Here is a 27,283-nt window from a genome sequence, read left to right as displayed (position 1 = left end):
CCGTTTCTGTTACTATGGAGCGCATAAAATGATACATCAGTGTATTATTTTAAGGATACTTGATACAGGCTTTACCAAGTTTGCTAACCTCTTCCCTGCAGCGCTGAGAAAAGAAAACAGAAAAAAATAACCGGGCGGGACGCTGAAGACAGTGAAATTTGGTAAGTAATCAAGAACTGACTAGAATTGCATCTGGCTGCTCCTTGTGCCGACACGCTTATTCTTGAACAATTCGGCACTGAGTAATACGATTCCCCTTATCGACTGAGTGGTCGATGGTTAAAACGGTTACGTTAAAGAACTGGAAAGATCCACACGGGATTATATCTTCACCCTCCATTACAACGCAGGTGCATCCTACACAGAGAGTAAACGCATTCGCGTAAGCCGGAACTTATCATTTCCATGTAACGTCCTCATCCGCACTGAGACATCCAGCGAACAAGGACGCCAGACGGCGCCCTCTATTCAGCGTATCAGCCTAGAATCTCACTGATCTTTCAGAGATGAGAGAAAATATTGCATGGCCTTTAAAAGTCCACGGTGGAAAGTTTTACGGCACATCTTTTCATTTGTCGCCCTTTCAGTGTTGACAATCGGGAAGGAGGAACAACTACAAGAGATTGAAAATACGTTGAAAATGGTTCGAGTTCTCGAATACATTTTATTTGCAAGGCTGGTTGTGGCGAATCTTTCGCTCGGCCTGTACTTCTCCTTCCGGAAGGCGAGTATCAGTGCCGGAAGTAGGGACACAGCAGAGGAAGTGTTCCTCGCCGGCCGGATGCTGAAGACACTTCCCCTCGCCGCATCCTCCGTGGCTTCGCTCTTCTCATCGACTGGGCTCGTAGGCCTCCCGGCTCACTACTACGCATACGGGTGGCACCTGGCCTGGGGATACTTGACATGCTTGGTGCTCCTGCCTTTCACCACCCACGTATTCGTGCCTGTGCTTTACCGTCTGCGCATCACATCGATATTTGAAGTGAGTATTTGGGAACAATATAACTAATGGCAACTTTCTTCTGAAATTTTATAATATGTCAGCTGATCTAGGTTGCGACTCTGAAGAGCTTTGTTAAACGCAGTTGAAAAACAGACGCACCGTGGGTTCTCGAAAGCTTCCTTAACCAACCTTCCACGGTAAACGGGACACAGTACACAGAGCCCGGAAAAATGGCGTACTGATAGTGGTACAATGAGCATGTAGAAAATATTCCCACACGCGGTATTGTTTTGCTATTTCTAACAGAGAGCTTCTCACGCATGTTTCGGTGTTATTCTGAAACTGACCATTAAATAATTAGCAGATGTTTGGCATAGTTAAACATGGTATTCAGCGAAAGCTTCACAACATGGTTACACTTGGTAGGACTTTTCATTTCAGGCTTGAGCAGTCGTTCTTCTCGCTGTTCCTGTGTCCCAGCAGCCCATTGACCTTGTCTGGCCTCGCTTTCTTTCGCCTGCATCTTCCAACAGTGAGCTATTTCAGCAAGAGCGCTAAGCGCAATGCCGTCTCCGGTGTCTCCCATGCCTAGCAGAGGAGTTGAGGCGCGACTACTAATAAACGATAATAAACGGCATTGTCTCGGATAGGTAAAGGCTGTGAATCGCTGCCGAACCACAAGAGGACCGTCCAACGAGTCAGCAACGAGAGGTCAAAGCTCAGCGAATGTGTTTCAATTTCATTTGTCATTAGTTTCTCCAATTCGGGCCGAAAAATTGCGAACCGCCATTGATCTTGTGTACCAAAGAGAGACCATCACGTCTTGATAATGTGTATCCAAAATTGAGGCAGCGGCAAACTACTTTACAGACCACCTATCTGTTTTCATGTCTATAAAGCCTAACATTGAATCCACGTGTGTTCTGCATGCATCAAAAACCGCGACTGTATCTCAATTGCTTAACCGTTGCTGCCTAGCCTATCGGATAGCCAAGTTCGACGAACCCAAACTAACCTTCTAACCTTTCGTTACTTAACTCCTGATTTAGCTGTGCTCAGCCACTGCAAATGTTTTCGCTCATGGTATACTGCTTTGGCCACGGTGAGCCGGCTGTCCTCGTATCCGGGACCGTTAGGGTATTGCGTAAAAATTGATGACAGGTCGTCCTCGTCGGCTAAAGCCAAACATCGGTTCTGAAGTAGTCACACTTTTCATTCATTCATGCCTTTTTCCTATTACCCTAAGCTTATTGCTGGGTTTAGTTTTAGTGGTACTTTGCCGTACCCTTTACACGTCTGTGGTGAATGGCCAGCTGGTAAATCCTACGGCCGCGCTGCCATGTTACCTGGCTGAGAATCTCTGCACCCTGTATGATGCCAGGCTTGTGCGCACAGGATAAAGTTATTGCTTCTCTATGCACCCTATTTCAAGCATTCACCCACACGGCGGGTATAACCATTGGATGAACAAGCTTATTTTGTTCTGAGAGAAACAATTGTGTGGTAATAATAAGGACATCGAATTGTCACGAGGTTTTGTTTTTGGAAAGTTGAGAGGATATATATAATGTTCAAGATAAAACCGAAAACCGAAACGAGATATCATAAGAAAAGAACTAGAGACGACAGATAGAAAATTTTATTTTGGAAATAAAAACGAAATGCTAGCACGTAAAGCATTGGAACTCCCAACTCTTAAGCGCCGTACTGCGGCATGCGTTCTTGCTAGACAACAAATCAGATGCACTTGTTCTGTATAATGCACAGTCTCATTATGTTTCTTTTCATAATTTGTTACTTTCAGCGACATAAATATTGCTGTGTTTTAACCCCGTTAAACACACGCCATGAAAGAGCTTCGTTTGGCTTGGTAACATTTCTTGTTAATCATCATCAAAATCGCTACTATTCAAATAATGAAAAATGCGCTGTCACTGCCATCGCTACTACCATTGGTATCACTATCACTAACGGCAGCGTCGTTCGCATCGCTGTACTATATATAGGCATCATCCATTATCCATAACTTTATCATCATATCATGGCTATTATCGTTATGGGGCGTTCCCAGGCGAAAATTTCCCATCAAAGTCAGGAGCAGCTCCAAGACACCAGTGCACACAGCAGCTTCAACTTGAGCGTCGTCGATTTTCCAGACAGCGTCCGAAACGTCGTGTCGTCTTCCGACACCCGAACCACAACCCCTCTTTGGACAAGCATACGCGCTCAAGGCGTGCAACGACAATTTAAATGGGTGAGGTAGGGATGTCGGAAATTGGTGACAAGTGGGTAGGGGTTGCAGATGGGAAATGAATATCCCGCTGGTGATTGTTGTAATGGCGTTTCTGGGCTGGCTGGGAAGCCGCCAAGCTATCCCGATCAATATTTCGGGCTGCGTCGGCGCGTTAATAGCATCAGAACTGCTGGCCCGGTCTTCAGTAGGCAGCGAACTGTCGAAAGACAGTAGAGAGTTGCGGCCAAAGGGGAGATAAAAGGCCGAATAGCTGGTTGTGTCTAGACGGAACGAATTGTACCCAAATGTTGCGAACGCCAAATTAATAACATCCCAGTCACGGTGGTGCTAAGAAACGTCCGATTAAGGCGTTTAGTAAGGCGATTCTTCTGCGGACGGTATGCCGTGGTGAAATTAAGGTCGGCAGAGCATGCAAAGAGCAAGTCGTTAGAACTTCAGAAATGAAGCAGAAGCCTCAGCCCTAAGCACGTGACGAGGAGCGCCATTAAGAAGGATGTCGTTGTGAAGAAGAAAATCAGCGACCTCGGTTGCACAGCTGGTCGGATAGCTCACGTGGTAGCGTAGCGGGTGGAGTAATCAGTGGCGATCGCAGTTGATCTGTTTCCGGAAGTCGATGTCGGAAAATGCCAGAGCAGGGCAAGACCAATGCCGGAAAATGGGCCAGGAAGAACTTCGATGGCTTGAAGACGTCAACTGGGCTGAAGGTAGGGCTTCCGACACTGTCACGGGTCACAAGCTACAACGTAGCGGTGAAAAGAGCGGCAAAGGCCTGCCAGAAAAACCACCGGAGCAAGCTGTGATGCGTGAGTGCCAGACCCAGGTGCCCTGCTTTAGGGGCGTCATGAAGTTCGGCCTAAACCGTCGAGTGGGGATGACTAGGGATGACGAGCAAGATGTCAGAATCATTTGGGCGCATGTTCTGTCCGAATAATGTATTATCATTGCGCAGCACGAACACGCTGACGGAAGGATTGGAGTCGTCAGTGCGGTGCTTGTCGATAATGGGTAATAGGAAAGGCCAATACACTGTTAGGCGCCGATGTGCAGAAGGTCCGTGATGGACAACACGTAGTCGTTAGCAGTAAGATCACGGAATTTAGGAGGATCGATGGGATGTTAAGATTCAGAGTCGTCATCTTGATGCAATTGGCCTGATTTGTAGACAATAATAAATCTGTATTCCTGTAAGCGCAAAACCCGGCGACATAGCGTGCTATAGGGTCTTTAAGTAACAACAAACATGAGGCATGGTGATTTGTCACTACATAGAAGAAGCTCCCAAACAAATACGGGCGGAATTTAGTCAACGCCCAAGCAAGATCGAGGCATACTATTTCGGTGATTGAATAGTTCTCGGATGGAGATATGAGGTGGCTGGCATAGACGATTCACAGGCGAGGTGCCATGCTGTGACTTGGCAAGAATAGCGCCAATACCATGACCCCTGGCGTCGTATCGAAGTTCAGTTCATGCCAAAGGTTTACAATGGACCTGGACAGGCGGAGCCACAAGGGCTGAAATCAGGGCTTGAAAGACGCAACCTTGATTAGAACGTAAGAGAAAGGCGCGTTCTTTCTGGGGAAAGTGTTGAGCGTGCGGGTAACGTCGGCGAAGTTCTACATGAAGCGTAGGAAACTGGAACGTAAGCTGAGAAATTTCCGCACATCATTTGTGGAACGCAGAGTAGGGAAATCACGGACGGCATAAACTTTACCAATGTCATGCATCAATCCTGTTTCGTCAGCTAAGTGGCTGATGGCTATTATCTGGCGTTGGCCGAAGCTGCCTTTTTTAATTCAACTGGTCACCAGCATGGCTGAAGACGGAAAGGATTGTAGAAAGACGGGCGAGAGGAGTTTCGAACGTCGGAGAGAATACTACAACGTCATCTAGGTAACATAAGCACGTGGTCCATTTGAAGCCACGCAGTAGAGAGTCCATCATACTATCGAAGGTCGCTGGAGCGTTGCAGAGACCAAAAGGCATAACTTAGAATTGGTATAGGTCTTCACGGGGAAACAAAGGCGGTTTTCTCGCGGTCACGTTCGTCTACAACTATTTTCCAGTATTCCGAACCTATATCAATTGATCAGAAATAGCTTAATCCTTGCAGGCAGTCCAGCACGTTGTCTATTTGGGGAAGAAGGTAAATGTCTTTCTTGGTGATTGTATTTAGGTTGTGGTAATCTTTATTTTTCACTAAGACGACAGGTGATGCCCATGGACAGCTGGAAGGCTTAATAATGTTGTTCGCCAGCATCTTGTCCATTCTGTCTGTATGATTTGGCACTCAAAAAGTGATACATGGTACGTCCGTTGGGGCAGAAATGCCGATGTGAATGCGGTGGCTCACAAAGGAAATTTAGGCAAGTGGACAGCTGCGGACATCGATGTCGTTGTAGAAATCCAACAGCTGAGAGAGGGCGCGGGCCTAGTCTGGTGGCAGGTCTGGAGCGATCATTGCATACGTAAGCTAGCAACGGGAATGGGGGTACATGACGATCAGGTTGGAGCTCAGATGCGACAGCAGAGCTTGACCAGAAGCTGGAGGTGGAAAGGAGCAGAAAAAGAAGAAAAAAGAAAAAGTGTAAGAAAAATGCGATGAAGAAGAACAAGTAAAAGAAGTAGAAGAGGAAGAAGACAGATAACTCGGTAGTTGGTAGAGGCGAACATCATCGATTGCTAGGAAAAAAGGTTCGTGCAAACGTTGTGACAGCGGCACAATAAATTCATGTGTCCCCGCAGATAAACTAACTCGCTGCAACACTCAAAACTTTTTGTCTACCACTAGGTTCAAGCCATGTTCAAACGCCCACAATTTTCTCCGGACGTCGATGACAGAGTGAACTGAATACAAACTTGAGCGCCAGTATCAATTAACGCAGTTATTGTACACCGTCCACATAAATATCGAGAAGGTAGCTTCGATCAGCCATGATCAGGAGAAAAGTTTAACAGTTTCGGTCGAGTTATCAATGCAGCGTCACCTGTGTGCGCTGAAGCAATTGTGTTGGTGTGCACTGGTGTCTCGGAGGTGTTCGTAGCTTTGAAGGGACACTCTTCGCTCGGGAACGCCCCGTAAAATAATTGTCCTCAGCAAGACAAGGGGAATTGCAATATCTTTTGCACCAGCCCTGCGTTGTGTACTGATTTGCGTTCTCCTCTGGGTATCACATTGATAGTGTTCGGTTTCCGGTGTAGAAAGAGTTTTCTTCACGGTCTTTCCCTAGGTTGGTCATATATATAGGTGAATCACCCAAGGGGGAGTAGATTTGCATTAAGGGAGTAGATACTGATTGATCCACCCAACATCCATCCTTAATGCTGCACTTCCAGCGGAAGGTAAAAGGCTAAGAATGGTGCGACACAATTTGGGTGGTGTATGGTCTTCGCCTATAGCCGCACCTTTCCCACTGGCTCAGTGCATGCAAGAGGGAACCGTCGTTAAAATTTCCCCGAGTGCGGGTCAATAAAGATTTCACTTCATAAAGGCTGTGCACGTGAGCGCGCATTTCCAATATTTTTTGAAGGTGACATCATCAGCCTGACCGGAACCAGTGCAGTGCAAAGGCTTCACCCATATGTCTCTATTACTTATATGAAGACTTCACCCCCTCTAGTACTTACAAAATGCCCGCCTTATCCGTCACAATTGAATATAACACGCCTACTAACGCTTTATTTTGTTGGCATTTTTATTCTAAAGTTTTCAAGACAAAGTTAATAATATTATTCTGTACAATTTTGCCGAGGTCAGGGCTGCAAGGTGTTTCCCTTCATTGCCATTATGCATTTGAAGCGAATGTTTGGGCGCCAAAATTGATGATTAGAGTGTGTTTCGAGTGCAGATAGAACGAAATGAATGACATTGAATGTTTAAATGACTCCAAGTTGTTAATACTGATGGTTAATGTCCATTTTATAGAACTTTATAATTTTCTAAATTATGGAAATCCGAGCGCTTTCTCGAGAAGCTCATCCTTGTGAGGCTAAAATTGTATAGAAATTAATTGCACATTTAACAATAATTTTCGTGAGATACTTATCAAAACAGAAGATCACTTCTCATCGTTTCGTTTTGTGTACGACAGTTTTTTTGGTAACATTTGTTCTGTTGCCCACCAAGGTTAGGATATGTGATGCTGATATTGGAACAATGATATATCAGTTGCAGAAATTTGTGAAACACTGATGACATTATTGAAGCACTTAGAACGAAGAGAATTCTAAACGTCGTGCGACTGTTTGATCTAGTTTCCTATACAGCCATCGTCACCTGCAAGAAGAGGTTTCAGGCCAAATCTCTCGCTGCGCACCTGCATGGCCAGCCAGTAATCTGCACTTTCCGGTGCACTGGCTTGTGCACAAGTGGTGAAGAGAAACACCCATTGCCTTAGGGCTTTTCCAGGAATAAAATAATGGAGCTATTGCTAGGGTGCATATGCAACGGCACTTCCTCGGCGCCTGAATTAGACTTGGACTTTCATATCCGGCGTTTTGTATTCATGGGAGAACCACTCAAGCATTAGTTTTGAGAATGCTGCCAAGGGGGGGGGGGGGGTTAGGAAAACGGGGCAAGCAGTGCGAGTAATGCCACACCACCTACCTAAAACTCAATAAAATATTTGCTTTTATTTTACCTTTGTTCTCATTTCTAAAGGGCTCATGAACGAACTTTCCCGCTCAGTGAGGTGGGCTAATTTTAAATTTCAATTCAGAAAACCCTAACTTTCAGCCACAGGCTAATTAGGACGAAAATCAAAGAACGGAATAAATCAGTTAATATCGTCACGACTCAAGTCACAGGGAGCCGTGAAGGTACACGTAGCCGAGGACCCGAGAATCAGGTTGGCTTCTAGTTCCGATCACAGAGTCCAGCACCAGGAAGTATCTTCCTGCTAAGGTGGCTTCATCGCTCCTCTGAAAATTCTTGCCGTTCCTGTAAGCACCTGTCCTGTCTCCAAAGAAGTAGATCTTCTATTTCCGAGGAAGCTCCAGACGTCCTCTCCGCGTCAGGTTGCGAGACCTCCGGCGCATGCTACTCATGCATGATTGCAGCTCAGGTCGGCACGGAGGCTAGGCCTAGTGCTGCCGCTGCCACGCTGGCAGAGGCAGCTTCGCCGGAGTTGCTCGCTGCAACTCCTGCCCTGCCGTCGACACCTCAACCTGACCATCGGCCTCAGGTCCAGCTTGGTGCTCCCGGTTCTTCAGCACCAGCGTCCATTCAGCCTTCCCAAAATGGACAACAGCCCGTAAGTGAACTGTTCTCTGGGCGGAGCACGGCTATGGCCACTCAGCTAACACGACGAGATGCACATCCAACAGTGCGTCCTGAGGAGACAAGCTCTTCAATGGACCTATCGGCTCCACCATCCGTATCAACGAGCACCCGTGCGCCTCACAAGCGTCCTTCGGAAGATAATCAACCGAATTCGTCCTCGGCAAGTGGTGGCTATCAAGGAAAGCGCTCCTGTTTAACTATCGAAAACCAGGTTGCACCTACACCGGGATCGTCATCTTATAAAGTGGCGATTAAATCTCTTGCCAACAAAAGCCTCACCGATATACCAAACAGGATCATCCAGGCCAACTTGGACGCGTGTCTCGGAACCAGAGGTTTTCGGGGCTTCACGGCAAGGAAGAAGTCAAACACTATAGCTGTGTGGCTCCCGACACTTACTGCGGTGGAACGTGTCCAAACGCTTAGTTACATTTCACTCACAAGTGAGATCTCAGTGCCTGTGCAAGTGTATCTAGTTGAAGGCTCCGACTTGCAGCGTTGCGTTGTTTACAACGTCGACATAAACGAAGATCAAACCACCCTTCAACGTGAGCTGTACTGCCCAACGCACCGAGTCATACAGGCCCGACACATAGGAAAGGGGCGTTCCTGCATGATCACCTTGCAAGGCCCTCCGACACTCCCAGCTTGTCTGTACTACTACGGCTGCATATTAAGGCCACGGCCGTATAAACCGAGTGTGGTTTACTGTTATAACTGTTTTCGGGCAGGGCACATGCGCAAATCTTGCCCCTTTGCTACTGCCGATGAAGGTGCGTCTGAAGGAAAAGTTACGTACCGATGCGGCCTCTGCAAATCGGACGACCACGAGATAACATCTCCAAGTTGTCCGACAAAGCAAAAGGCAACGCAGAAGGCTCGTCTTCGGAACACTAAGCGTTGGCCAATAGAGGACATGACGCCGGTGCAGACATCCAATCGCTTTGCAGCTCTTCAGTGGAATGATGACGAGTGGCCAGAGCTTCCTGAGCCCGCTTCGAATGCACCTCCAGCTAAGACAAAGTCTAATGATACGGTGCTCAAGAAACGCCGTCGACAACAGCCAATACAGCAGTGTACTGATCTACCAGACGACGATATGGCTGTAGTGGATGAGCAAATCAATCGTCTCTTAGCAGAGGTCTCTAAGCTCCGACAACACCGCGAAATGCTTGCTCGACGTCGGCGAGTTGCAGAAGTAACCGCCAAATCTAGTAATTGCCCAACACAACCGCCTTCATTCCGCGCAACAGGGCCATTTGCTGCCTCTTCCCAGTGTAGCACAACGCCCAATGATAACTCTGCAACATCGCTGCTCCGCTATATGGTCAACCAGTTATCCAACCTGACATCTGTGATACTACAGCGCTTGGACTAGCACACAAAAATGGCGAAATCCGGTCGTCCTGGTGTACTACAGTGGAACTGTAGAGGCATTTCCACGAAGGTTGCCGAGCTCAGGACCCGACTGCGATTTAACAAGCTTCGGGTGTGGGCTATGTTACTTCAGGAAACGAACGCCTTGCCATCTATTCCTGGCTTCAGCGGCTACGTGTCCCCTTCAATGACCGACCGTCGCGTGCAGACTGCTTCTCCCCCGGGAAAGGCGGCGATATATGTCGAAACGAGTATTCCTCATGTACGCCTTTCTCTCGAAAACTGGTGCACATCATACCAAGAGGTAGTAGCAGTTGCTGCGAAATTTCTGAAAGGAACAGTTGTTCTTGTTTCTTACTACGTTCGACCAGCTGGAGGCGCCTCTTCCCGTATTAATCTTGGCTGGTTATTAAGTGTTCGTCAGCAATACCCCGGGTGTCCAATTTTAGTCGGAGGCGACTTTAACGCCCCTCACCCAGATTGGGGGTATCCGACTGCAAGCCCTCGGGGTAGGCGTGTGCGGGACGCCTTCACTGATGCCCTGTTTGTTCTGCTTAATCACCCTGGGACAGCAACACGGCCTGTGCGTCACATACATAGTGCTGCTTATGCTCCAGACTTGACGTGGTGGTTGGGCGCAGGAACTCCCTCATGGCACATGGAGCCGGACTGCTGGGGAAGTGATCACCACCCTATCCTCATCGGTCTCCATCCCTCCCGCCTCCGCCCTTTACGCCGCAAATGTTCTGTGATAAACTGGGACAGCTTTCGCTCATGTCTCGACAGTATGTCTTCAGATTCGCCGTCACTCCTTGTTGACCGTATACAAAGAGCACTAAACAGCGCTACGACTACTACCTGGATTGATGTAGGTCGACCGGCACCAGATCTCGGCCTGCTTAACCTGTGGGCAGCCCGCCGTCAAGCTGAGCTGGCTGCTACACGAGACCCTACTTCGGGGCAGGCACGTACACGACTGAATTATCTCACCGCGAAGGCTCGGAGATATGAACGCGATCTATCGCGACGCCAGTGGCATGCATGGTGTGAACAATTTTCTGATAAATCATCGAATGCCTCACTATGGCGAACGTTTCGTGCAATGGAACATGGTCGTCGTTCTACTGACGCAGCAGCAACAGCATGCTTTGCGGCTAATCTGTCGCCGGGTGATTTCGCCAAAGAAGCTGCTCGAAAATTTTTCCCAAAATACGATATATTGCCTCCTTCAGCTGTAAACCTTAATTTGGCAGGTATCCCTGCAGACGCATGGAAATTACCATCTGCTGCCGACGCAGATGGAATTGCGAGCCCCTTTTCGATGTGCGAGCTGCTGGCTGCAATTGACGATGCGAAACGGAAAACAGCGCCCGGCCTGGACAAAATTCAGTATGAGGTTTACAAGAACCTCAGTACTGCTGCACTTCCTCAACTACTAGACACCATAAACAAAGTGTGGCTTGATGGTGTCGTACCCGAGAGCTGGAAAACCGCTGTCGTGATCCCTATTCCCAAACCTGGGAAGCCTCCAACGGACCTCGCCAACTTGCGACCAATCTCCTTAACATCAACGCTTTGCAAGCTTGCAGAGAAAATGCTAGCCACACGACTTTCTTGGTGGCTTGAACAGCACGGTTTTTATCACCCTGCTCAAATTGGATTTCGTCCATACATAGGTACAGAGGACGGGTTGGCTGTCTTGGCCTCAGCAGTTCTGTCATCTACCCGCAGCCGCGATGTACGTACCATATTAGCAATGGATGTTGAAAAGGCATATGACAACATCAGTCATGCTGCAATCCTGAATGCCATTGACATGCTCCATCTCCCTCCGAGAGTACGCACTTTTGTCGCATCATTTTTGGATGGACGAAAATTTGCAATACGTCTCAGCGGTGACACTGTTGGTTCATTCGTTTCACTACGTGGCGTGCCCCAGGGATCAGTATTGTCTCCGACGTTATTCAATATTACTTTCATCCCATTGGCGTGGCGCTTACATGATATCCCTGAAATCAAGTTTTTGCAGTACGCAGATGATATCACGGTATGGAGCACTCACCATGATCTTCTCACTCAAGAGGCCGCCCTTCAGTCAGCATTAGACGTAACCTCTGATTACGCCTCCTCCATTGGCCTTCAACTTTCTGTGTGTAAAACGTCATACACGTCAGTCGCCAACCGCTGGGGACGCCGTAAACTTGCCTCAAATCCAATTCGTCTCTCTCTATCAGGCACCCCAATACAAGAAAGTTCGAGCCTGAAAATTCTGGGCTTAACAATTCACCAATCAGGATCAGCGACTGCTTGGCTCTCTCAGGCAAAAAAGCAAGCACTTCAAACTATAAGTTTAATAAGAAGAATTGCACCTAAAACGGGTGGCGCTGGCTCGTCTGTTGCACGCCAGTTAGTGAGGGCGGTTCTGCAGCCCCGTATTGTTTATCAGGCCCAGTTCCAGCATCTTACAAGGGCACAATGGGATCGCCTTGAAGCCTTAAATCGAGAAGCTATGAGGACCATAACATGCCTTCCACGAATCACACCGGTCGTAGCGTTACAGGAGAATGCGCAGCTCAACACCATCGATGAATTGGTGCAGCAGCGCCGAGATGCTCGCAGACTCAAGGCCACTTTGTCACATTCCACGCAAGCACTGAGGGCGTATGCAACGTCACACATTATTCTTCAGCCACCTACGCCAGTTCTCCCTCCCTGGAAATTTATACAGTTAGGAGACAACAAGCCAACTGACATCCGCAGACCGACGTCTGCCAACTCTGCATCGTTGCTACGCCAGAGATTTGAAGAGCAAGATGCTAACCTGCCTCAGGATTCCGTAGTAGTGTACGTAGATGGAAGCCTGCAAGGCTGTGAAGCCAAAACGGCAATCCACTGTCCACGGAGGCCTAGCCTGAATCAGACAACTACGTTTCAGCTTTCGGAACCACTTACATCTTTCTGCGTTGAGCTTGTGGCAGTTCAAGAGGCACTCTGCTCCGTGACTTCTATAACCATGCTTCCTACAGCCCACATTGTAATCCGCACTGACGCACTTCAAGCAGTACGTCTGCTCCGACGTGTCAGCCGCTGCCCTAAAATTTGCCAGGACATCCACCAGCTTGCGGCGCGCATCCCACAGTCAATACGCATTGAGTGGGTCCCACGGGATCTGCTGCCTTCCCAAAGTCAAGCTGATTTTGCAACCCGCCTCGTGAACCAAGACGCATCAATCCCACAGCTTCTCGAAGTCGACGACGCTACCCTCCTTTTGTCAAGAAAGGAGCACCTCCGGCGCCGCACACGTGCACTTATCCCTCCGTGTGCGATATCCCTTCCCCGCGGTCTCACCCGTGCAGAGGAGGTTGCGCTTAGGAGGATCCGGGTCGGTGTTGCCCTTACACCAGCTGTAACTAGGACGTGGTCATACTTCCAACACTTATATCCTCGCCCAGGATGCCCGATCTGTAACAACGAAGATGTCGAGGCCGACATCCACCACTTGCTGTGGGACTGCCCAGCACTCAAGCCAACACGATTCCGGCACCTGAGAATAGCTGGCCTTTCAGCAACCAATCCTGCCTCATACGTCACTTGGACGCAGGGACCTCATCATCGCTCACTTCTGGACTTCATAAAATCAGCCAACCTTTTTCCATTCATTTAATCATTTATTCATCCTTCATCTCATAACCTACTGATGCCCTGAGGCAATAAATATCGACTTAAAAAAAAAAAAAAAAAAAAAAGAAGAGTCCAGCACCAGCGCGCCTCTCGAGCCAACAAACACTTCATCGTCGTCGGCACCAAGCACGGCAGTCGCGCGGCGCTAGGCACCTAGCAATATGAATGATATATTGCTTGAGGTGGCCAAATCGCAACTTTCGCCTGTAACAATCAAGATGCCACAGGCCTACAAGCCGTAGACCGACATCAAAGCCAATTTCTGACACATTGTTGTTCTGCAGGCATTCATTGGCAAATGCAATTGGTAGATAAAATTTTAGTGCAAAGCTTCTTGCATCAGGATGTGCTTCAGGAATCACATCAAAGCATTGTGGCAAATGCGCATCTGAGCCGAAGAATGGCTTCACATTCGCAAGCTCTCACGGCTCAAGTCTGCGTATTTTAAAGTGGATTTCTGGGTGGCAAGCACAAACGGATTAATTCTCGCCAAGCCCGCTATATCGATGAGCTCCGCTGTCTCCAAATACAACTTGTCCATATTTCTGAGCGTATATGCAGATGTGAATGCTGCACACGTCCGCTAACAAACCTTTTTTCGTAGCGCAATAAAAAAGCCTTCATTGGGTGACCAGAGATTGAATGATCACGAGAGATTATGGGATATTGATCGAACTGAATTGTAGGGCCCATGGACTTACAGTGCACCTAAACGGCGCCTGTAGATGAAATTGGCAGGATGATCTGGTTGCATGTTTTGATTAGGTGCTTGTGAGGTTGTGGGAAGGCATATATCGCCGGCTCTCTGTGGCACGTCCCCTCCTGGCTACGCCGTGGCTGCATGGGAGAGGCGCACAGCCTCTCCGATGGCTGTGGCTGTAGAAGCTCCGTTCTTTTGAACGTGTCCCCTGGCGCACCCGCCGATGCGGCTCGCGCTAGTATGTTCGCGCCGGGAACGCCCGGCCAGGTTCCGAAGCCCTTGCCCAGTGACAGTGGCTTCCAGGCCCAATCGCTCCGCCATGTAACAGGTGCGACCACCAATGCGGTTCGCCAAACGAGACTTAATACAGGCAAACCTGAATTACTCGTACAGCCATCGCCCGTCGGCGGCGGCTACTCCTCGTTCCTTTCACCGCTGTGTACGCAGGCTGGCCCGGTAGCCCAAATTGCGTTTACACCCGCCAATACGGCGAGTGCTCCCCGTCCTTTGACGGAGAGGCATGCAGCATATCCAGCATCCGGAGGTCCCGAGCTGCATAACAAGCTACCGTCCTTTGGCGAAGGCTTTATTCCTCCGGGCATTCAGTCGGGATGGCCCATTGACCCCGATTGGAAAACGCCCGCAATAGCGGCACGCGCATTACACCCGATGGCTGATGAGCATGCAAAATGTCACCCGGAGGAAGACGCCGCAAACGTCCTCGCATCGGCTTTGTAGCAGCTGTTGCAGCAGGCGCGCTCGCTTGGCCTTCGAATCGGCGTGTCGATACCGACATACAGCGGCTGCAGCGACACGCAGAGCGCTAATGATTTCCTGCTGGCCTTGTGCCGGTATGAGCTTGCGAGTGATCTGAGCGGGAGCGATATTCTAAGACGAGCTTTGCCAGTCACTCATGTAGATAAAGCCGCCCGGTGGTGCCGGTTGGTTGGCCACAAAGCGAGCACTAGCTATGTATGACTTTCAACGCTTGTTGAGGGAGGAGGTCCTTCCGCATGACTACAAGCAGCGAATGCGGCGATAACCGGAGCTGCGGACGCAGGCACCTGAAGAATGGCTTGTCGAGTTCGCACGAGCGATGCAGGAATCGTACGAGTACGACGAAACGGAAGCTTGGCATTCAGAGCGAGTGGAACGCGTTTTCCGCCATCGCCACACCACATTTGGCCTTAACTTGAGTAGCTGCCAATGCCGCGACTTGAACGAGCTTGCCATTGAAACTTGCCGAGTCCAGGCTCAGATTTCTGGGGCCCGTAAATACCTGCCCCCGCCACTGGCTCGAGAGTCCCTAAAGCCGAGGTGTGCCTGGAGCGGCGTCCAAACGGTAAGGAATGAGTGCACTCCTAAGGCAAGTGGGTTCACGAGCGAGCCGTTGCCGCTCGAAGTATTGGATCGCGCCCTGGATCCCCATGGGTACCGGTTGCGCAGTGCTGATTTCTACCCTCGTGAGTTCATCGGGGTTCAGCAGCGAAAGTCCGCACTTACTCAGAACGCACCCGCGGAGGGCCGCATACGGCCAGACGGTCGGGGTGCCTCTGAAAATGGCCGAGCATCGCAGCAACAAGCATGGCGATCGGTGTGCTGCTTTAGCTGTGGCCAAAGTAGTCACATAGCCAAACACTGCCCCTCGAGATCGGGAAACGAGGCAGGCCGCCGGTAGCAGCGCCGGCAAAGCTTAAAAAGCTTGAAAGCCTGTACCCGTCACGTCCGCATTCAAGGTTGGAAAGCCAGCTAACACGCCAACGCCTTTGGTGACCTCGCCATAGCGGAACCTACATTTACGGCGCTGCTTGACACGGGTGCAAGCATTTCGCTTACTGAAGACACGGTCGTTTCCCAGCTCCGACGGCGCTCCGTTCGGATGCGAAAGCGAAGAACGCCCCTCCTGCTCGCTAGCGGAGAGGTGCGCTCCTGCGGTGACATTCGCCTCGTAGTGCGCTTTGATAAGCGTGTACGCAGAATGCGTTTTGTTCACCTGCCTGGCCTGACAGTACCAATTATCTTAGGCCGAGAGTTCTTGGCTCTAACTGGAATGGTGATCGACATCGCCAATGGGGGTTATCGGAAGAGCCCGTGTGCCCCGCTCTGGCCATTCGCCGAACCGCCGGTTACTACGCCATCGTTGTTAACGCGCACAGCCGATCCCCTCGCAGACGGGAGGCATACTTCGCATGAGCGGCGCTCACCCCGCCAACCGAGCTCGGTTACGGCGGCCAGTCTCAATGCTCCCTCTCCACAGTCGGCGGAGAAAATGCATACAACCCCGGCCACTGCCGGCGGAGAGACAGTGGGTTTCCGTGTTATTTGCCGCGAACGGTAGCGGCAGCCTGTCAGCATGCTTTTCATCCGCAATCGGAAAAAAAATGCAGAGATTGCTGGCCGATGCCGGTGCGTTGACAGAGCCCCAATGTGACCGACTCTTGTCGTTGCTACACAACTTTGACGAGATGTTCACAGACCAGCCACGTTGTACCAATCTGGTGCAGCACTCATAAAAACAGGTGACGGGCTGCCCTGGAAATGTGACCCAAGGCCCGTCAGCACTGCTACAAGGCAAGAGATCGATGAGGCGCTACAGGAGTTGCTCGATGCTGGCCTTATATACCGTTCTGAAAGTCCATGGGGGTTCTCAGTGGCGCTTGTGCCAAAGAAAGATCTCTCTTGGCGCTTATGCGTGGGCTATCGGCGTCTGAATGAGGTCACGGAGAAAGTGCATATTCTTTTCCGAGAATAGACTTCCAATCTCGGCGGCGCTAAGTTCTTTTCGACACTTGACGCCAGCAAGGGGTATCTGCAGGTCGAAATGCGACCAGGCGATGAGTGCAAAGAGGCGATCTCATGTCACAGAGGACTTTTCCACTTCATGAGAATGCTCTTTGGATTGCCCGGCACTCCCAGCATATTCCAGAGGCTGATGGACCGCGTACCTAGCCATGCACGATGGCATCACGCCCTCGCCTACCTGGACGATGTGATCGTATATTCCCACAAATTCGAGGAACGCCTAGATCACCTCAGAGACGTTCTGGGAAAGCTCAGGTCCGCTGGCATCACGCTCAATCCCGCAACGGCGCAGATATGCCAGGCTCAGGTGAGCTTGCTTGGATATCGAGTTGAAAGGGGGCAGGTCTCTCCTAATCCAGAGAAACTTCGGGCGATCCTGGAGTTTCCCACGCCTACAAATGTCAGCGCTGATCGCCGATATCTCGGAATGGTGGAATACTACCGACAGTTTATTCCTAGCTGTGTGCGACTGCTAGCGCCCTTGGCACAATTGCTAAGAAAGTCTTCCCGTTGGGAATGGGGAGATCAGCAGGAAAGGAGCTTTTGACAGCTCTCGCACGCCATCGCTGAGACAGCAGCTCTAAAGCTGCCTGACTTAAAAAAGCCATTCGTTATCCAGACCGATGCCTGTGATATCGGAGTGGGCACTTTACTCCTCCCGATGGATGGGGATCAGCAGCGACCAGTGTCGTTTGCGAGCCGCGCACTGTCTCCGGCAGAACGCAATTACTCAGTGATGGAAAAGGAATGCTTGGCCATTATCTACGCACTCCATCGTTTCGAAGTGTATGTACAAAGAACAAGGTTCACGGTCGAGAACGACCACATGGCCTTGACATGGCTGAAACGCTTGCGTAAGCCCTGCGGTCGGCTTGCGCGGTGAGCCCTGACACTACAACGCGAGTTCGAAGTGCGTTACCGAAAAGAAACTGCCAGTGCATCGCGGACGCGTTGTCACAGGGCGCCGGTCATTGACGCCTAATCGGCAGGCGAAGACGAGGAGGAGATGGAAAGGCAGCTGTCTCCCCCTCTGCGGAGGGAGCGCGCAGCGGGGAGCGCCCCGCCTGCTGAGCCCCGAAAGCACTGGTCCCCCAGTGGTCCCCCTAGAGCAGTGGTCCCCCTAGAAGTTGCGTTCAGCAGAGAAGAGCTTCTCAGGGCTCCGCAGGAAGACGCGTGCTCTCAGGAGTCAATCAATTGACTTAGTGAGGAGACGGGTGCTCCGACAACTCAGGCCAATTTGCGCTGTGAAGCCACTGGTAGTGTGGTCGGCGCTAACTGTAGTGTAGCTGGTATTGCTATGAGTGAGTTGGAGAACTTTCTGCTGGACCGTAAGGAGCTTTGCTAAATTACGTGCCAGACAAAGAAGCCTGAAGTGAGTGCTTTAAAGTCGTGATTCCGCGCCAACTGCGCCGCTATGCGGCACTATAACGACGCCGACGGTCACGGGAGCGCCCCAAAGACATCGCGGAGTCTTTGTCGGTTCGATACCTGGCCCGAAATGAAGGCTGACGTATGTCGATACGCGAGAACATGTCACATCTGCTAAGAGAGAAAGCCTAGAGGTTGCAAACCACCTGGCTTACTCAAGTCCATCATAAGCACGAAGCCATCCTGGCGTGCGATTTGATGGGGCCGCTGCCGCGCAGCAAAGAGTAAAAATACGTGCTCGTCGTTACGTGCCATTTCAGCGCTTTCGCTGAATAGTACCCGCTGTGGAAATCTGCTGCCCGGGAGATGTTGGGAACGCTGTCGGAGGTGTTTTGTCATTTTTGCTTTCCAGAGCGACTGAGAACCGACAATGCAACATTTTAAAGTAAATGATGTTTCGTGATACGTCCGCGACAGTGGGTGTACGGACGCAGAAAGTCACGTGCTATCACCCACAGTCCAATTTGAGCGAGCGCCGAAATCGCGACATCAAGCCGCTCCTGGGCCCATATGCGCGGTCGCATAATTTTTGGAATGAGCACTTGGACGCCATATCCTTCGCTCTGCGCACGAGTGTAAATTTCTCGACCGGCTTCACGCCGGTTTTTATCATGTTTGTCAGGCAGCTGAACACGCCAACGGACACGGTCCTGACCCATAGGTTGGACGATGTTCGCAAGGCCTAGGGCAATGTCGACGACTATGCACAGCAGGAGGCGAGCCGCAGCCGTGAGAAGGTCCTTGAGTTCCAGTTGGGAGACACGGTTCTGATGCGAAATCTTGTTCTCAGCGATGCATCCGCGGGATTCGCGGCCGGCCTTGCGCCCCGATTGTTCAGGTCCCATGTGATCGCAGAGAAACAGTCGCGGCTGATTTAAGGCCGAATAAGCGAACCCATTCATGTGGGAGAGCTGAAGCAGTATTTCCAGAGAGATGCTCTGGAAGCCGAAACGCCTCTCGTTCAGGAGACCGCCGAGGTGGGCAATGCTGAGAGCAGTCTCTACCGGAATCGCTATAACAGCCGCAGCCAGCGAAATTGTTGAGGTCGCATGCGTGAAAGCGCACATGCAGGCCCCAAACGCGGTCCTTGTTTGCACGGTTCGCATCTGAGCCGTTGATATAGGAACACCAGACGCACGAGTTCGCGCGCGAGTGCATATAAGGAAAGACCGTCCTTTCCGCGAAGTTACATTGCGATTAGTAGGCGAAGTCGCCTAATGTCAACCACAAGGGCACGAGAGGTCTCATATTCATCTGGCGCGTGCCAGTACACAAGCCCGCAGTGCTCCTTTAAGCGGAGATTGTGCTGTGCACGAGCAGAGGGACCTAGCCCGTCGACTGGCCTTATTTAAGACACCGGCACTCCGGGCGCATGGGCCACGCTGTCTGCGCTGAGGCGGCGGGGAGCGGCAAACGGGATGTTTTGTCTACCAGCCCAATGGCTGCGCAGGCATACATTGGTCCCCGGAAAAGCTCAAATTCGAGCTCGTTATTGAAGAAGCTCGCATTCGAGCTAGAATGACTCACCAACGGGAAGGGGGGGGCGAAGAGATACCAGGGCACTTTGACCTCTCCCGCCGCCATCTGGGTTTTCTCGTACTCGAGTCCGCCTGTTCAGCCCTGGCTGGAAAAGATGAAGGAGCCCTGCCTCCTGCCCTGGTTGACAATCCCAAGGGCGTCGACGCTGCCTGAAGCGAGCGGCGCACTACGATTCCAGCTTTACAACTTCGCGCCTTCGCCCCGGCAGTACCGACCTCTGCCCCAGGTGCAGAGCCTGCCTCGCCAGGCACAGCCTAGTTCCAGCGGCATGGAACTGCTAAGAGCCAGAACAACGGCACTAAATGGTCGAGGCGACGCACGCTTGCAGACCCAGGCGGATGCCTCGATTGAGGTAGGAGGCGTGTGGGAAGGCATATATTGTCGGCTCTCTGTGACTGACTGATTTATAGGAAGGGCAAGGCATGGTAACACTCTCACTTGTTTTCTGTGGACACCTCGACCGCGCCGTAAGGGAAGGGAGAAAGGTGGTAGTGAAAGTGGAAAGAGACAGGAGCCGTAGTGGAGGGCTACGGAGTAATTTCGACCACCTGGGGATCTTTCAACGTGCGCTGACATCGCACAGCACACTGACTCCTCTTCGTTTTGCCTCCATCGAAACGTAGCCGCCGAGGTCGGGTTCGAACCCGGGTACTCCGGCACAGTAGTCGGGTGCCTTACCACTGCACCACCTCGGCGGGGCGCTCTCTGGGGGAGGGAGAGGCACACGGCCTCTGCTCTCCAGATCACGTGGCAGCCTCCTTCCCTCTCTGTTTTGACTGCTGTGGCGAGGAGGCGCGCGCTGTTTGTGTTGGCTGGGTGTGGCGTTTGCAGACGGGAGTGAATGAGTTAGTGCGCGTGCTGTGTGTGCACTGAGAGGAGTGCTGACTGGACGGACCATGCGATCGGACGCGTCTACAGCCAGAGGGACTGCTCAGGCACGGCAGCTCAATAGAAGCGCACCCAGTGCGTTTCCATCGAGCGGCCGTGGCTCCGGTAAGCCCAGCCGTTGCTTGATCGCGCGTGCGGCCGAGGAAGACCATTAAACGGTTAACCCTTTGGTCGTCGATGTTCGTGTTGTTCATTGGGGCTACCACTCTAGTCTGAGCTAGCGGAGCATTGTTTGCTCTGAGAGTGGAGCCGCAGTCCCGTAGAGAATCCCACATAGGCTTGCGCTGCTTACACCGAATAGTTCTTGTCTCATCGACAAGTTCTCTCTTCACGCTGTACCGCTGTGGCGAAGCCACTGTGCCTGGCGTGCGCTGACCAACTGACAACTACAATGGTGACATCCCACCGAAATCTTGGTTAATTTTGACCGCAACATATTGTTAAGGAAAGAACACAGTGGTAAACGCTAGTCCACTCTTAGACGCACACCACACACCGCACACCACAGAACGAAGTTAGCTAGGCCTGAGTGTCGTCTTCTTCACTACTTCGCATCAGCACGTCGTCGTCTTGATATACTGTGCTCCGTAACAGTTTTCCCCGCGCCGAAGAAGCACCGTCCCGGTGGGTCCTACACAGGAGAACTCGAATGATATGGTTTTAGACGGGCGACATGCACGAGTTCTGGATGAGGGGCTGTGGAAGGATTCTTGGGCTGTAAAGGGGCGATCTCATAGGTCACATCGGTGACTTGCCGCAAGATGGAGTAGGGGCCCACGTAACGAGGCAAAAGTTTTTCACACATACCGACACGGCAAGCCGGGTGCCAAAGAAGTACGAGGGAACCAGGAGGGTAGTGAACGTATCGGTGATAAAGGTCGCAACGACGTTTTTGAGAGCGCTGAGACGCTCCAAGACGCTCTCGAGCAATGTGGCGGGCAGCATCAGCGCGGGCGATGGCATCCGAAGCGTAGCTGCAGGAAGAGTCGTCAAGAGGCAGCAAGGTGTCGAATGGGAGTAAAGGGCCACGGCCGAAGAGTAGGTAAAAGGGAGAGTATCCGGCGGTGTCATGGCGTGAGGAGTTATAGGCGAACGTGACGAAAGGTAAGGAGACATCCCAGTCACGAGGATGATCGGACACATACATAGACAGCATGTTGGTCAGAGTGCGATTGAGGCGCTCAGTAAGACCATTCGTTTGCGGATGGTAGGCCGTGGTGAACTGGTGACGAGTAGCGCATGAGCGGAGAAGGTCATGAACCACTTGAGAGAGGAAACAGCGGCCACGATCTGTGAGCAGTTGACGTGGAGCGCCATGAATCAAGATGACATCATCAAGAAGAAAGTCGGCAATGTCGGAGGCGCAGCTGGTAGGGATAGCCCTGGTTACAGCATATCAGGTGGTATAATCAGTCGCCACAGCAATCCAGTTGTTTCCAAAAGTCGATGTCGGAAAAGGCCCAAGAAGATCGAGGCCCACACGAGAAAACGGCTCTGTCGGCACTGGAATTGTTTGCAGGGGCCCACTAGGTTGAAGCGAGGGTATCTTAAGACGCTGACACAGCTCACAAGCGGCGACGTAGCGACGGACAGAGGGGTAGAGACCAGGCCAGAAAAATCTGCGTCGCACACTGCCATACGTGCGTGTTACTCCCAAGTGCCCTGATGTAGGAACGTCGTGAAGTTGGGCGAGGACACTAGAGCGCAGATGAGCCGGAACGACCAGTGAAAGGTCCGCGCCATCTGGACGCATATTGCGTCTGTATAATGTCTCGCTGTGGAGTACAAACATGCTGGCCGAAGAATCGGGGATGTTGTGCAGCTGGTCAATAATTGGTTGCAGGGCAGGATCACGGCGCTGTTCGGAGGCGATATTGATAAAGTCCGAGATGGACAAAACATAGTCGTCAGCAGTATGGTCGGAAAAATCGGAAGGATCTACGGGATGGCGGGACAAGCAGTCAGCGTCTTGGTGTAAGTGGCCGGACTTGTACACCACAGTAAATTCATACTCTTGTATTCGTAAGGCCCAGCGACCTAAGCGGCAAGTGGGGTCCTTAAGTGAGGACAGCCAACACAAAGCATGATGATGGCTCAGAGGACGAAAGCAGGCGGCTAGCATAAGCAATGACGCGGGAGGAACCATGCTGGGACTGGGCAAGGATAGCACCAATGCCATGTCCGCTTGCGTCGGTGCGCAGTTCGATAGGTGCAGAAGGATCGAAGTGCGCCAGAACAGGTGGGGTGCTGAGGGCGGATACAAGTGTCGTGAAGGCATGCGCTTGGTCACAACCCCATGTGAAAGGTACGTTTTTTTTTGCAGAAGAAAGTTAAGTGGGCGAGCGATGTCGGCGAAGTTCCGAATGAAGCGGCGGAAGTAAGAACAAAGGCCAAGGTAGCTTCGCACGTCATTTGAGCTACGTGGGGTAGGGAAGTCGCGCACGGCTCGAACTTTGTCAGGGTCGGGCTGCACACCATTTGTGTCAACCAAATGACTCAAGACTTTGATTTGGCGCCGGCCGAAGCTGCATCTTTTGGCGTTCAATTGAAGACCGGCGCAGCGGAAAACGTCCAGGACCGTAGAAAGTCGATCAACGTGGGTTGCGAACGTGGAATAGAGAACGACGACGTCATCCAGGTAGCATAAACATGTTGTCCATTTAAAGCCACGGGGGAGTGAGTCCATCATGCGCTCGAATGTCCCAGGAACGTTACAGAGTCCAAATGGCATCACCATGAATTGATAGAGTCCGTCGGGGGTGACAAATACGGTTTTCTCGCGATCCCGTTCGTCGACTGCAATTTGCCAGTAGCCTGAACGCATGTCGATGGAAGAAAAATAGCTTGCACCATGCAAGCAGTCAAGCGCGTCATCAATTCGCGGCAGAGGGTAAACATCCTTCTTTGCTATTTGATTAAGGTGGCGATAGTCGACACAAAATCTCCAACTTCGGTCTTTCTTTTTGACCAATACGACAGGAGACGCCCAGGGACTGAAGGAAGGCTCAATAATATTTTGCACCAGCATCTTGTCCACTTCTTTCTGTATAACATGCCGCTCAGTAAGAGAAACACGATAAGGCCGTCTGTGGATGGGGTTGGCGTCACCCGTATTGATTCGATGGGTCACAACGGATGTTTGGCCCAATGGTCGGTCACCGAAATCAAATATATCACTGTACGACAGCAAAAGGTCGGAGAGAGCTCTGGCTTAGTCATCTGGCAGATCCGCGGCTATCATGCCTGAAAAGAGGTTTGAATGAGAAGAAGCCGACATATGCTGCTCCGACAGGTACTGAGGGGTTAGAGCCGCAACTTCACAGTCCGCCAAAGGAAACAGATCAGCGAGTGCGATACCATGGGGTAAAACTTGAGTGAACGGCTGAAGTTCAGTACGGGAAGATAGGTGCGGTTAGCAGTGACAATCACGACGGTATGGGGGAGTATGACGTTGTGACGGAGAACAACTTCAGTAATTGGGCAAGTGACGTATGTGCCGTCAGGAACTGCGGGGATCGGGGCCGGCGGGGCATAAATAGCAGCTTCTGGTGGTAGACGAACAAATTCGGCGGATCGAAGGCGGGGCTTGACACCGGTGTTTTCGGAGCAGTAGGGCAGGTCTAAGCGAAGAAGACCAGTTGAGCAATCGATCAGGGCAGAATGGGCCGTTAAAAAGTCGATGCCGAGGATCACGTCGTGAGGGCAGCAGTCGATAATAGTGAAGAGGACAGGGGTAGTGCGACCAGAAATACTCACGCGCGCAGTGCACAGTCCCACGACGGCAGCGACGCTTCCATCGGCAACGCGAACGGCGGATGAAGTGTCGGGTGTGACAACCGTTTTGAGACGGCGGTGAAAGGATGAGCTGAGGACTGAAATTTCGGCCCCAGTGTCAATGAGGGCAGTAACAGGGGCACCATTCACATAGATGCCTAGAAGGGTGCGGTGATGAGCGAGGGTCAGCAGAGGATTTTCGAGCAGGGTCGTCAATGCAGCGTCACCTCCGGGAGCTGCATTCGTTAGTTTTCCGGATGAGAGCCGGAGAAGTGGGGTGATGAGAAACGACGAGATTGGGGCGAGCGGGACCTCCGGGTCTGAGGAGACGGCGAGCGGCTGGGCATGCGCGGGGCTGGCGAGTTAGTCACGAGTGCGCTTATCACGGAAATAGGTTGGGTGTGAAACATATTCGGCGCTGCGATCAAAATAGTAGCAAAGTCGAGGTGGCGGAACCCAACGGCAATGGCGAGAAATGTGGCGGACACGTGAGCAGTTGAAGCAGATTGGTCGGTCATCCGAGGTTCGCCATTCGTCCGGGTTGCGGTAGCGGTAGGGATACCGCGTCTGAAAGGACGTGGTAGGACCCGCAGAAGCTACGACTGGAACATTAGGTTGAAGCGAGGGCTGTGCGGAAGGTTGGCCGGAGTAATCCCACGTTCGCGTTGACGACCACATTTGCGAACTCCTGGCGAACGACAGATTGGATTAAGGCTATAGTAGCATCCGCTGGTTGAGGAGCGAACGCAACGGGTGTCATAGCCTCTATCTCTCGACGAACAATCCTGGTCAAGTTGGAGGGATGAGATGGCTGCTGTAAGGTTGGACTATCTTCGCACGAGGACGTAGCAGCTGTGTTTGGCAAGTGTTCTAAGCGGTCGGTGAGTAATACGGCGGTGTTTTGCTTGTTGAAACTGGCGGCAAACTTGGATAACTGAGTCGACCGTTGGACAATCTTTGCAAAACAGCATATTATAAACATCGTCTGCAATTCCCTTTAATATGTGGCCCACCTTGTCTAATTCGGACATGGCGCTGTCCACGTTTCGGCATAGTGCTAGAATGTCTTGAATATAAGACAAGTACGATTCCGTCGGAAACTGGGCACGGGATGCTAGGTCTTTTTGTGCGCCAAGCTTGCGTCCGATGGGCTTGCCAAATAGGTCTCGAAGCTTCTTCTTGCACATCTCCCACGATGTGATATCGTCTTCATGCGTCTCGAACCAGACGCGCGCCGTACCTGTCAGATAGAAGATTACGTTGGCGACCATGAGGGTCGCATTCCAACGGTTGTGCTTGCTGACCCGCTAGTACATGGCGAGCCAGTCTTCTACGTCGATGTGGTCAGTGCCGCAAAAGGTGCCTGGATCGCGAGGCTGCGTCATGACGACGGTGGGAGCTGATGGTGCCGCTGGAGAAGGTGTCGCGTCGGAGTGCATAGTGATGGTACCAATCTGGCGGCCAATACGGAGATCCAGGTTTGGCGACTTACGTACTTCCAGCAATCCTCCACCAAATGTTAAGGAAAGAACACAGTTGTAAACGCTAGTTCACTCTTAGACGCACACCACACACCGCACACCACAGAACGAAGTTACCTAGGCCTGAGCGTCGTCTTCTTCACTAAGTACTTCACATCAGCACGTCGTCGTCTCGCTATACTGTGCTCCGTAACAATATTTTCACACGCACACAAATTGTCACGTGCGAGGCAGCGACCGTTGCGAAAGAAGTGGCTGTGGGTAAAAGAGGAGGCTGAGGAGTACGAGGGATGTTCTGTCTCGAGTTCATATCCCATCATCTGCGTTCATCTGTGAATAAACGCATCCCATCTGTAGCAATATTTGGTGGAAGTCGGATGGCTACGTCGCCCTAACTCCCCTGGGTGTTCGTCGCAGACGCCGTTTAGCTGATTTGCCACCTCTCCAGTCGGAAACCAACGTTACGTCAACTCAAGCTCATACACAATCTGCAGAACAACCGAGATCCTGGCCGCCCCCTCGGGAACTCTGCCCGTTTACAGGAGAATCTGATGATGTTGAAAACTGGCTGACTCATTGCCAACGAGTCAGCAAGTGCAATTGTTTTGAACCGATTGCTTAGTTCGGGAATGTCTTTTTTGCTCGCTAGGATCGCCTTTCTTTGGTTGTAAAATCACGCGGACACACTTATCACTTGGACCTGGTTCATGGATGAAATCACGAAGTGCTACGATACCACTACTGCCAATAAAAAGAGAGCAGAGCAGGCCTTTACAGAAAGAGCTCAGGCTCCAGGTGAGACATGCACGAAGTAAATAGAGGTCAGGATCAGACATTGTCGGCTTGTCAAGAGAAATATGTCTGAAGAGAATAAAGTAAGCCAGCTCTTGAATGGAATTGCGAAATAACTTTAGAACTTTGTCATCCCGAAATACAACTTGCCTCTACACCTCGTGTGATGGAGCATTGTCGCGCGTTTGAGGAACTTAGGTCAGGGCGAATTCCCCCAATTTTAGTCGGCTATCTAACTAACAAGTATCGCCAGCTTACACTTACCTGTTTCTGAAGACTTCGCCTAATGGTTCGGCAGATAGTGCACGAAGAGTTGACCTCAGGGCTGCAAGGTGCGGTCAAT

General features: G+C 51.2%; 1 protein-coding gene across 1 annotated transcript in view; it reads left to right on the top strand.

The window, feature by feature from the left end:
* The first annotated feature begins 640 nt into the window (after window positions 1-640).
* The window catches only part of LOC146209871 (sodium-coupled monocarboxylate transporter 1-like), a 216,187-nt gene continuing 189,544 nt past the window's right edge, over window positions 641-27,283 (top strand). Inside the window, exon 1 of the mRNA XM_084581392.1 lies at window positions 641-982. Within this exon, the coding sequence (XP_084437518.1) occupies window positions 641-982 (342 nt within the window). The remainder of the gene's footprint in view (window positions 983-27,283) is intronic.

The sequence above is a fragment of the Amblyomma maculatum genome, chromosome 1, assembly GCF_055883805.1.
Source record: "Amblyomma maculatum isolate TAMU_Amacu chromosome 1, ASM5588380v1, whole genome shotgun sequence".
Taxonomy (NCBI): domain Eukaryota; kingdom Metazoa; phylum Arthropoda; class Arachnida; order Ixodida; family Ixodidae; genus Amblyomma; species Amblyomma maculatum.
The sequence above is the reverse complement of the archived record's forward strand: the minus strand, read 5'-3'. Positions and strand labels throughout refer to the sequence as shown.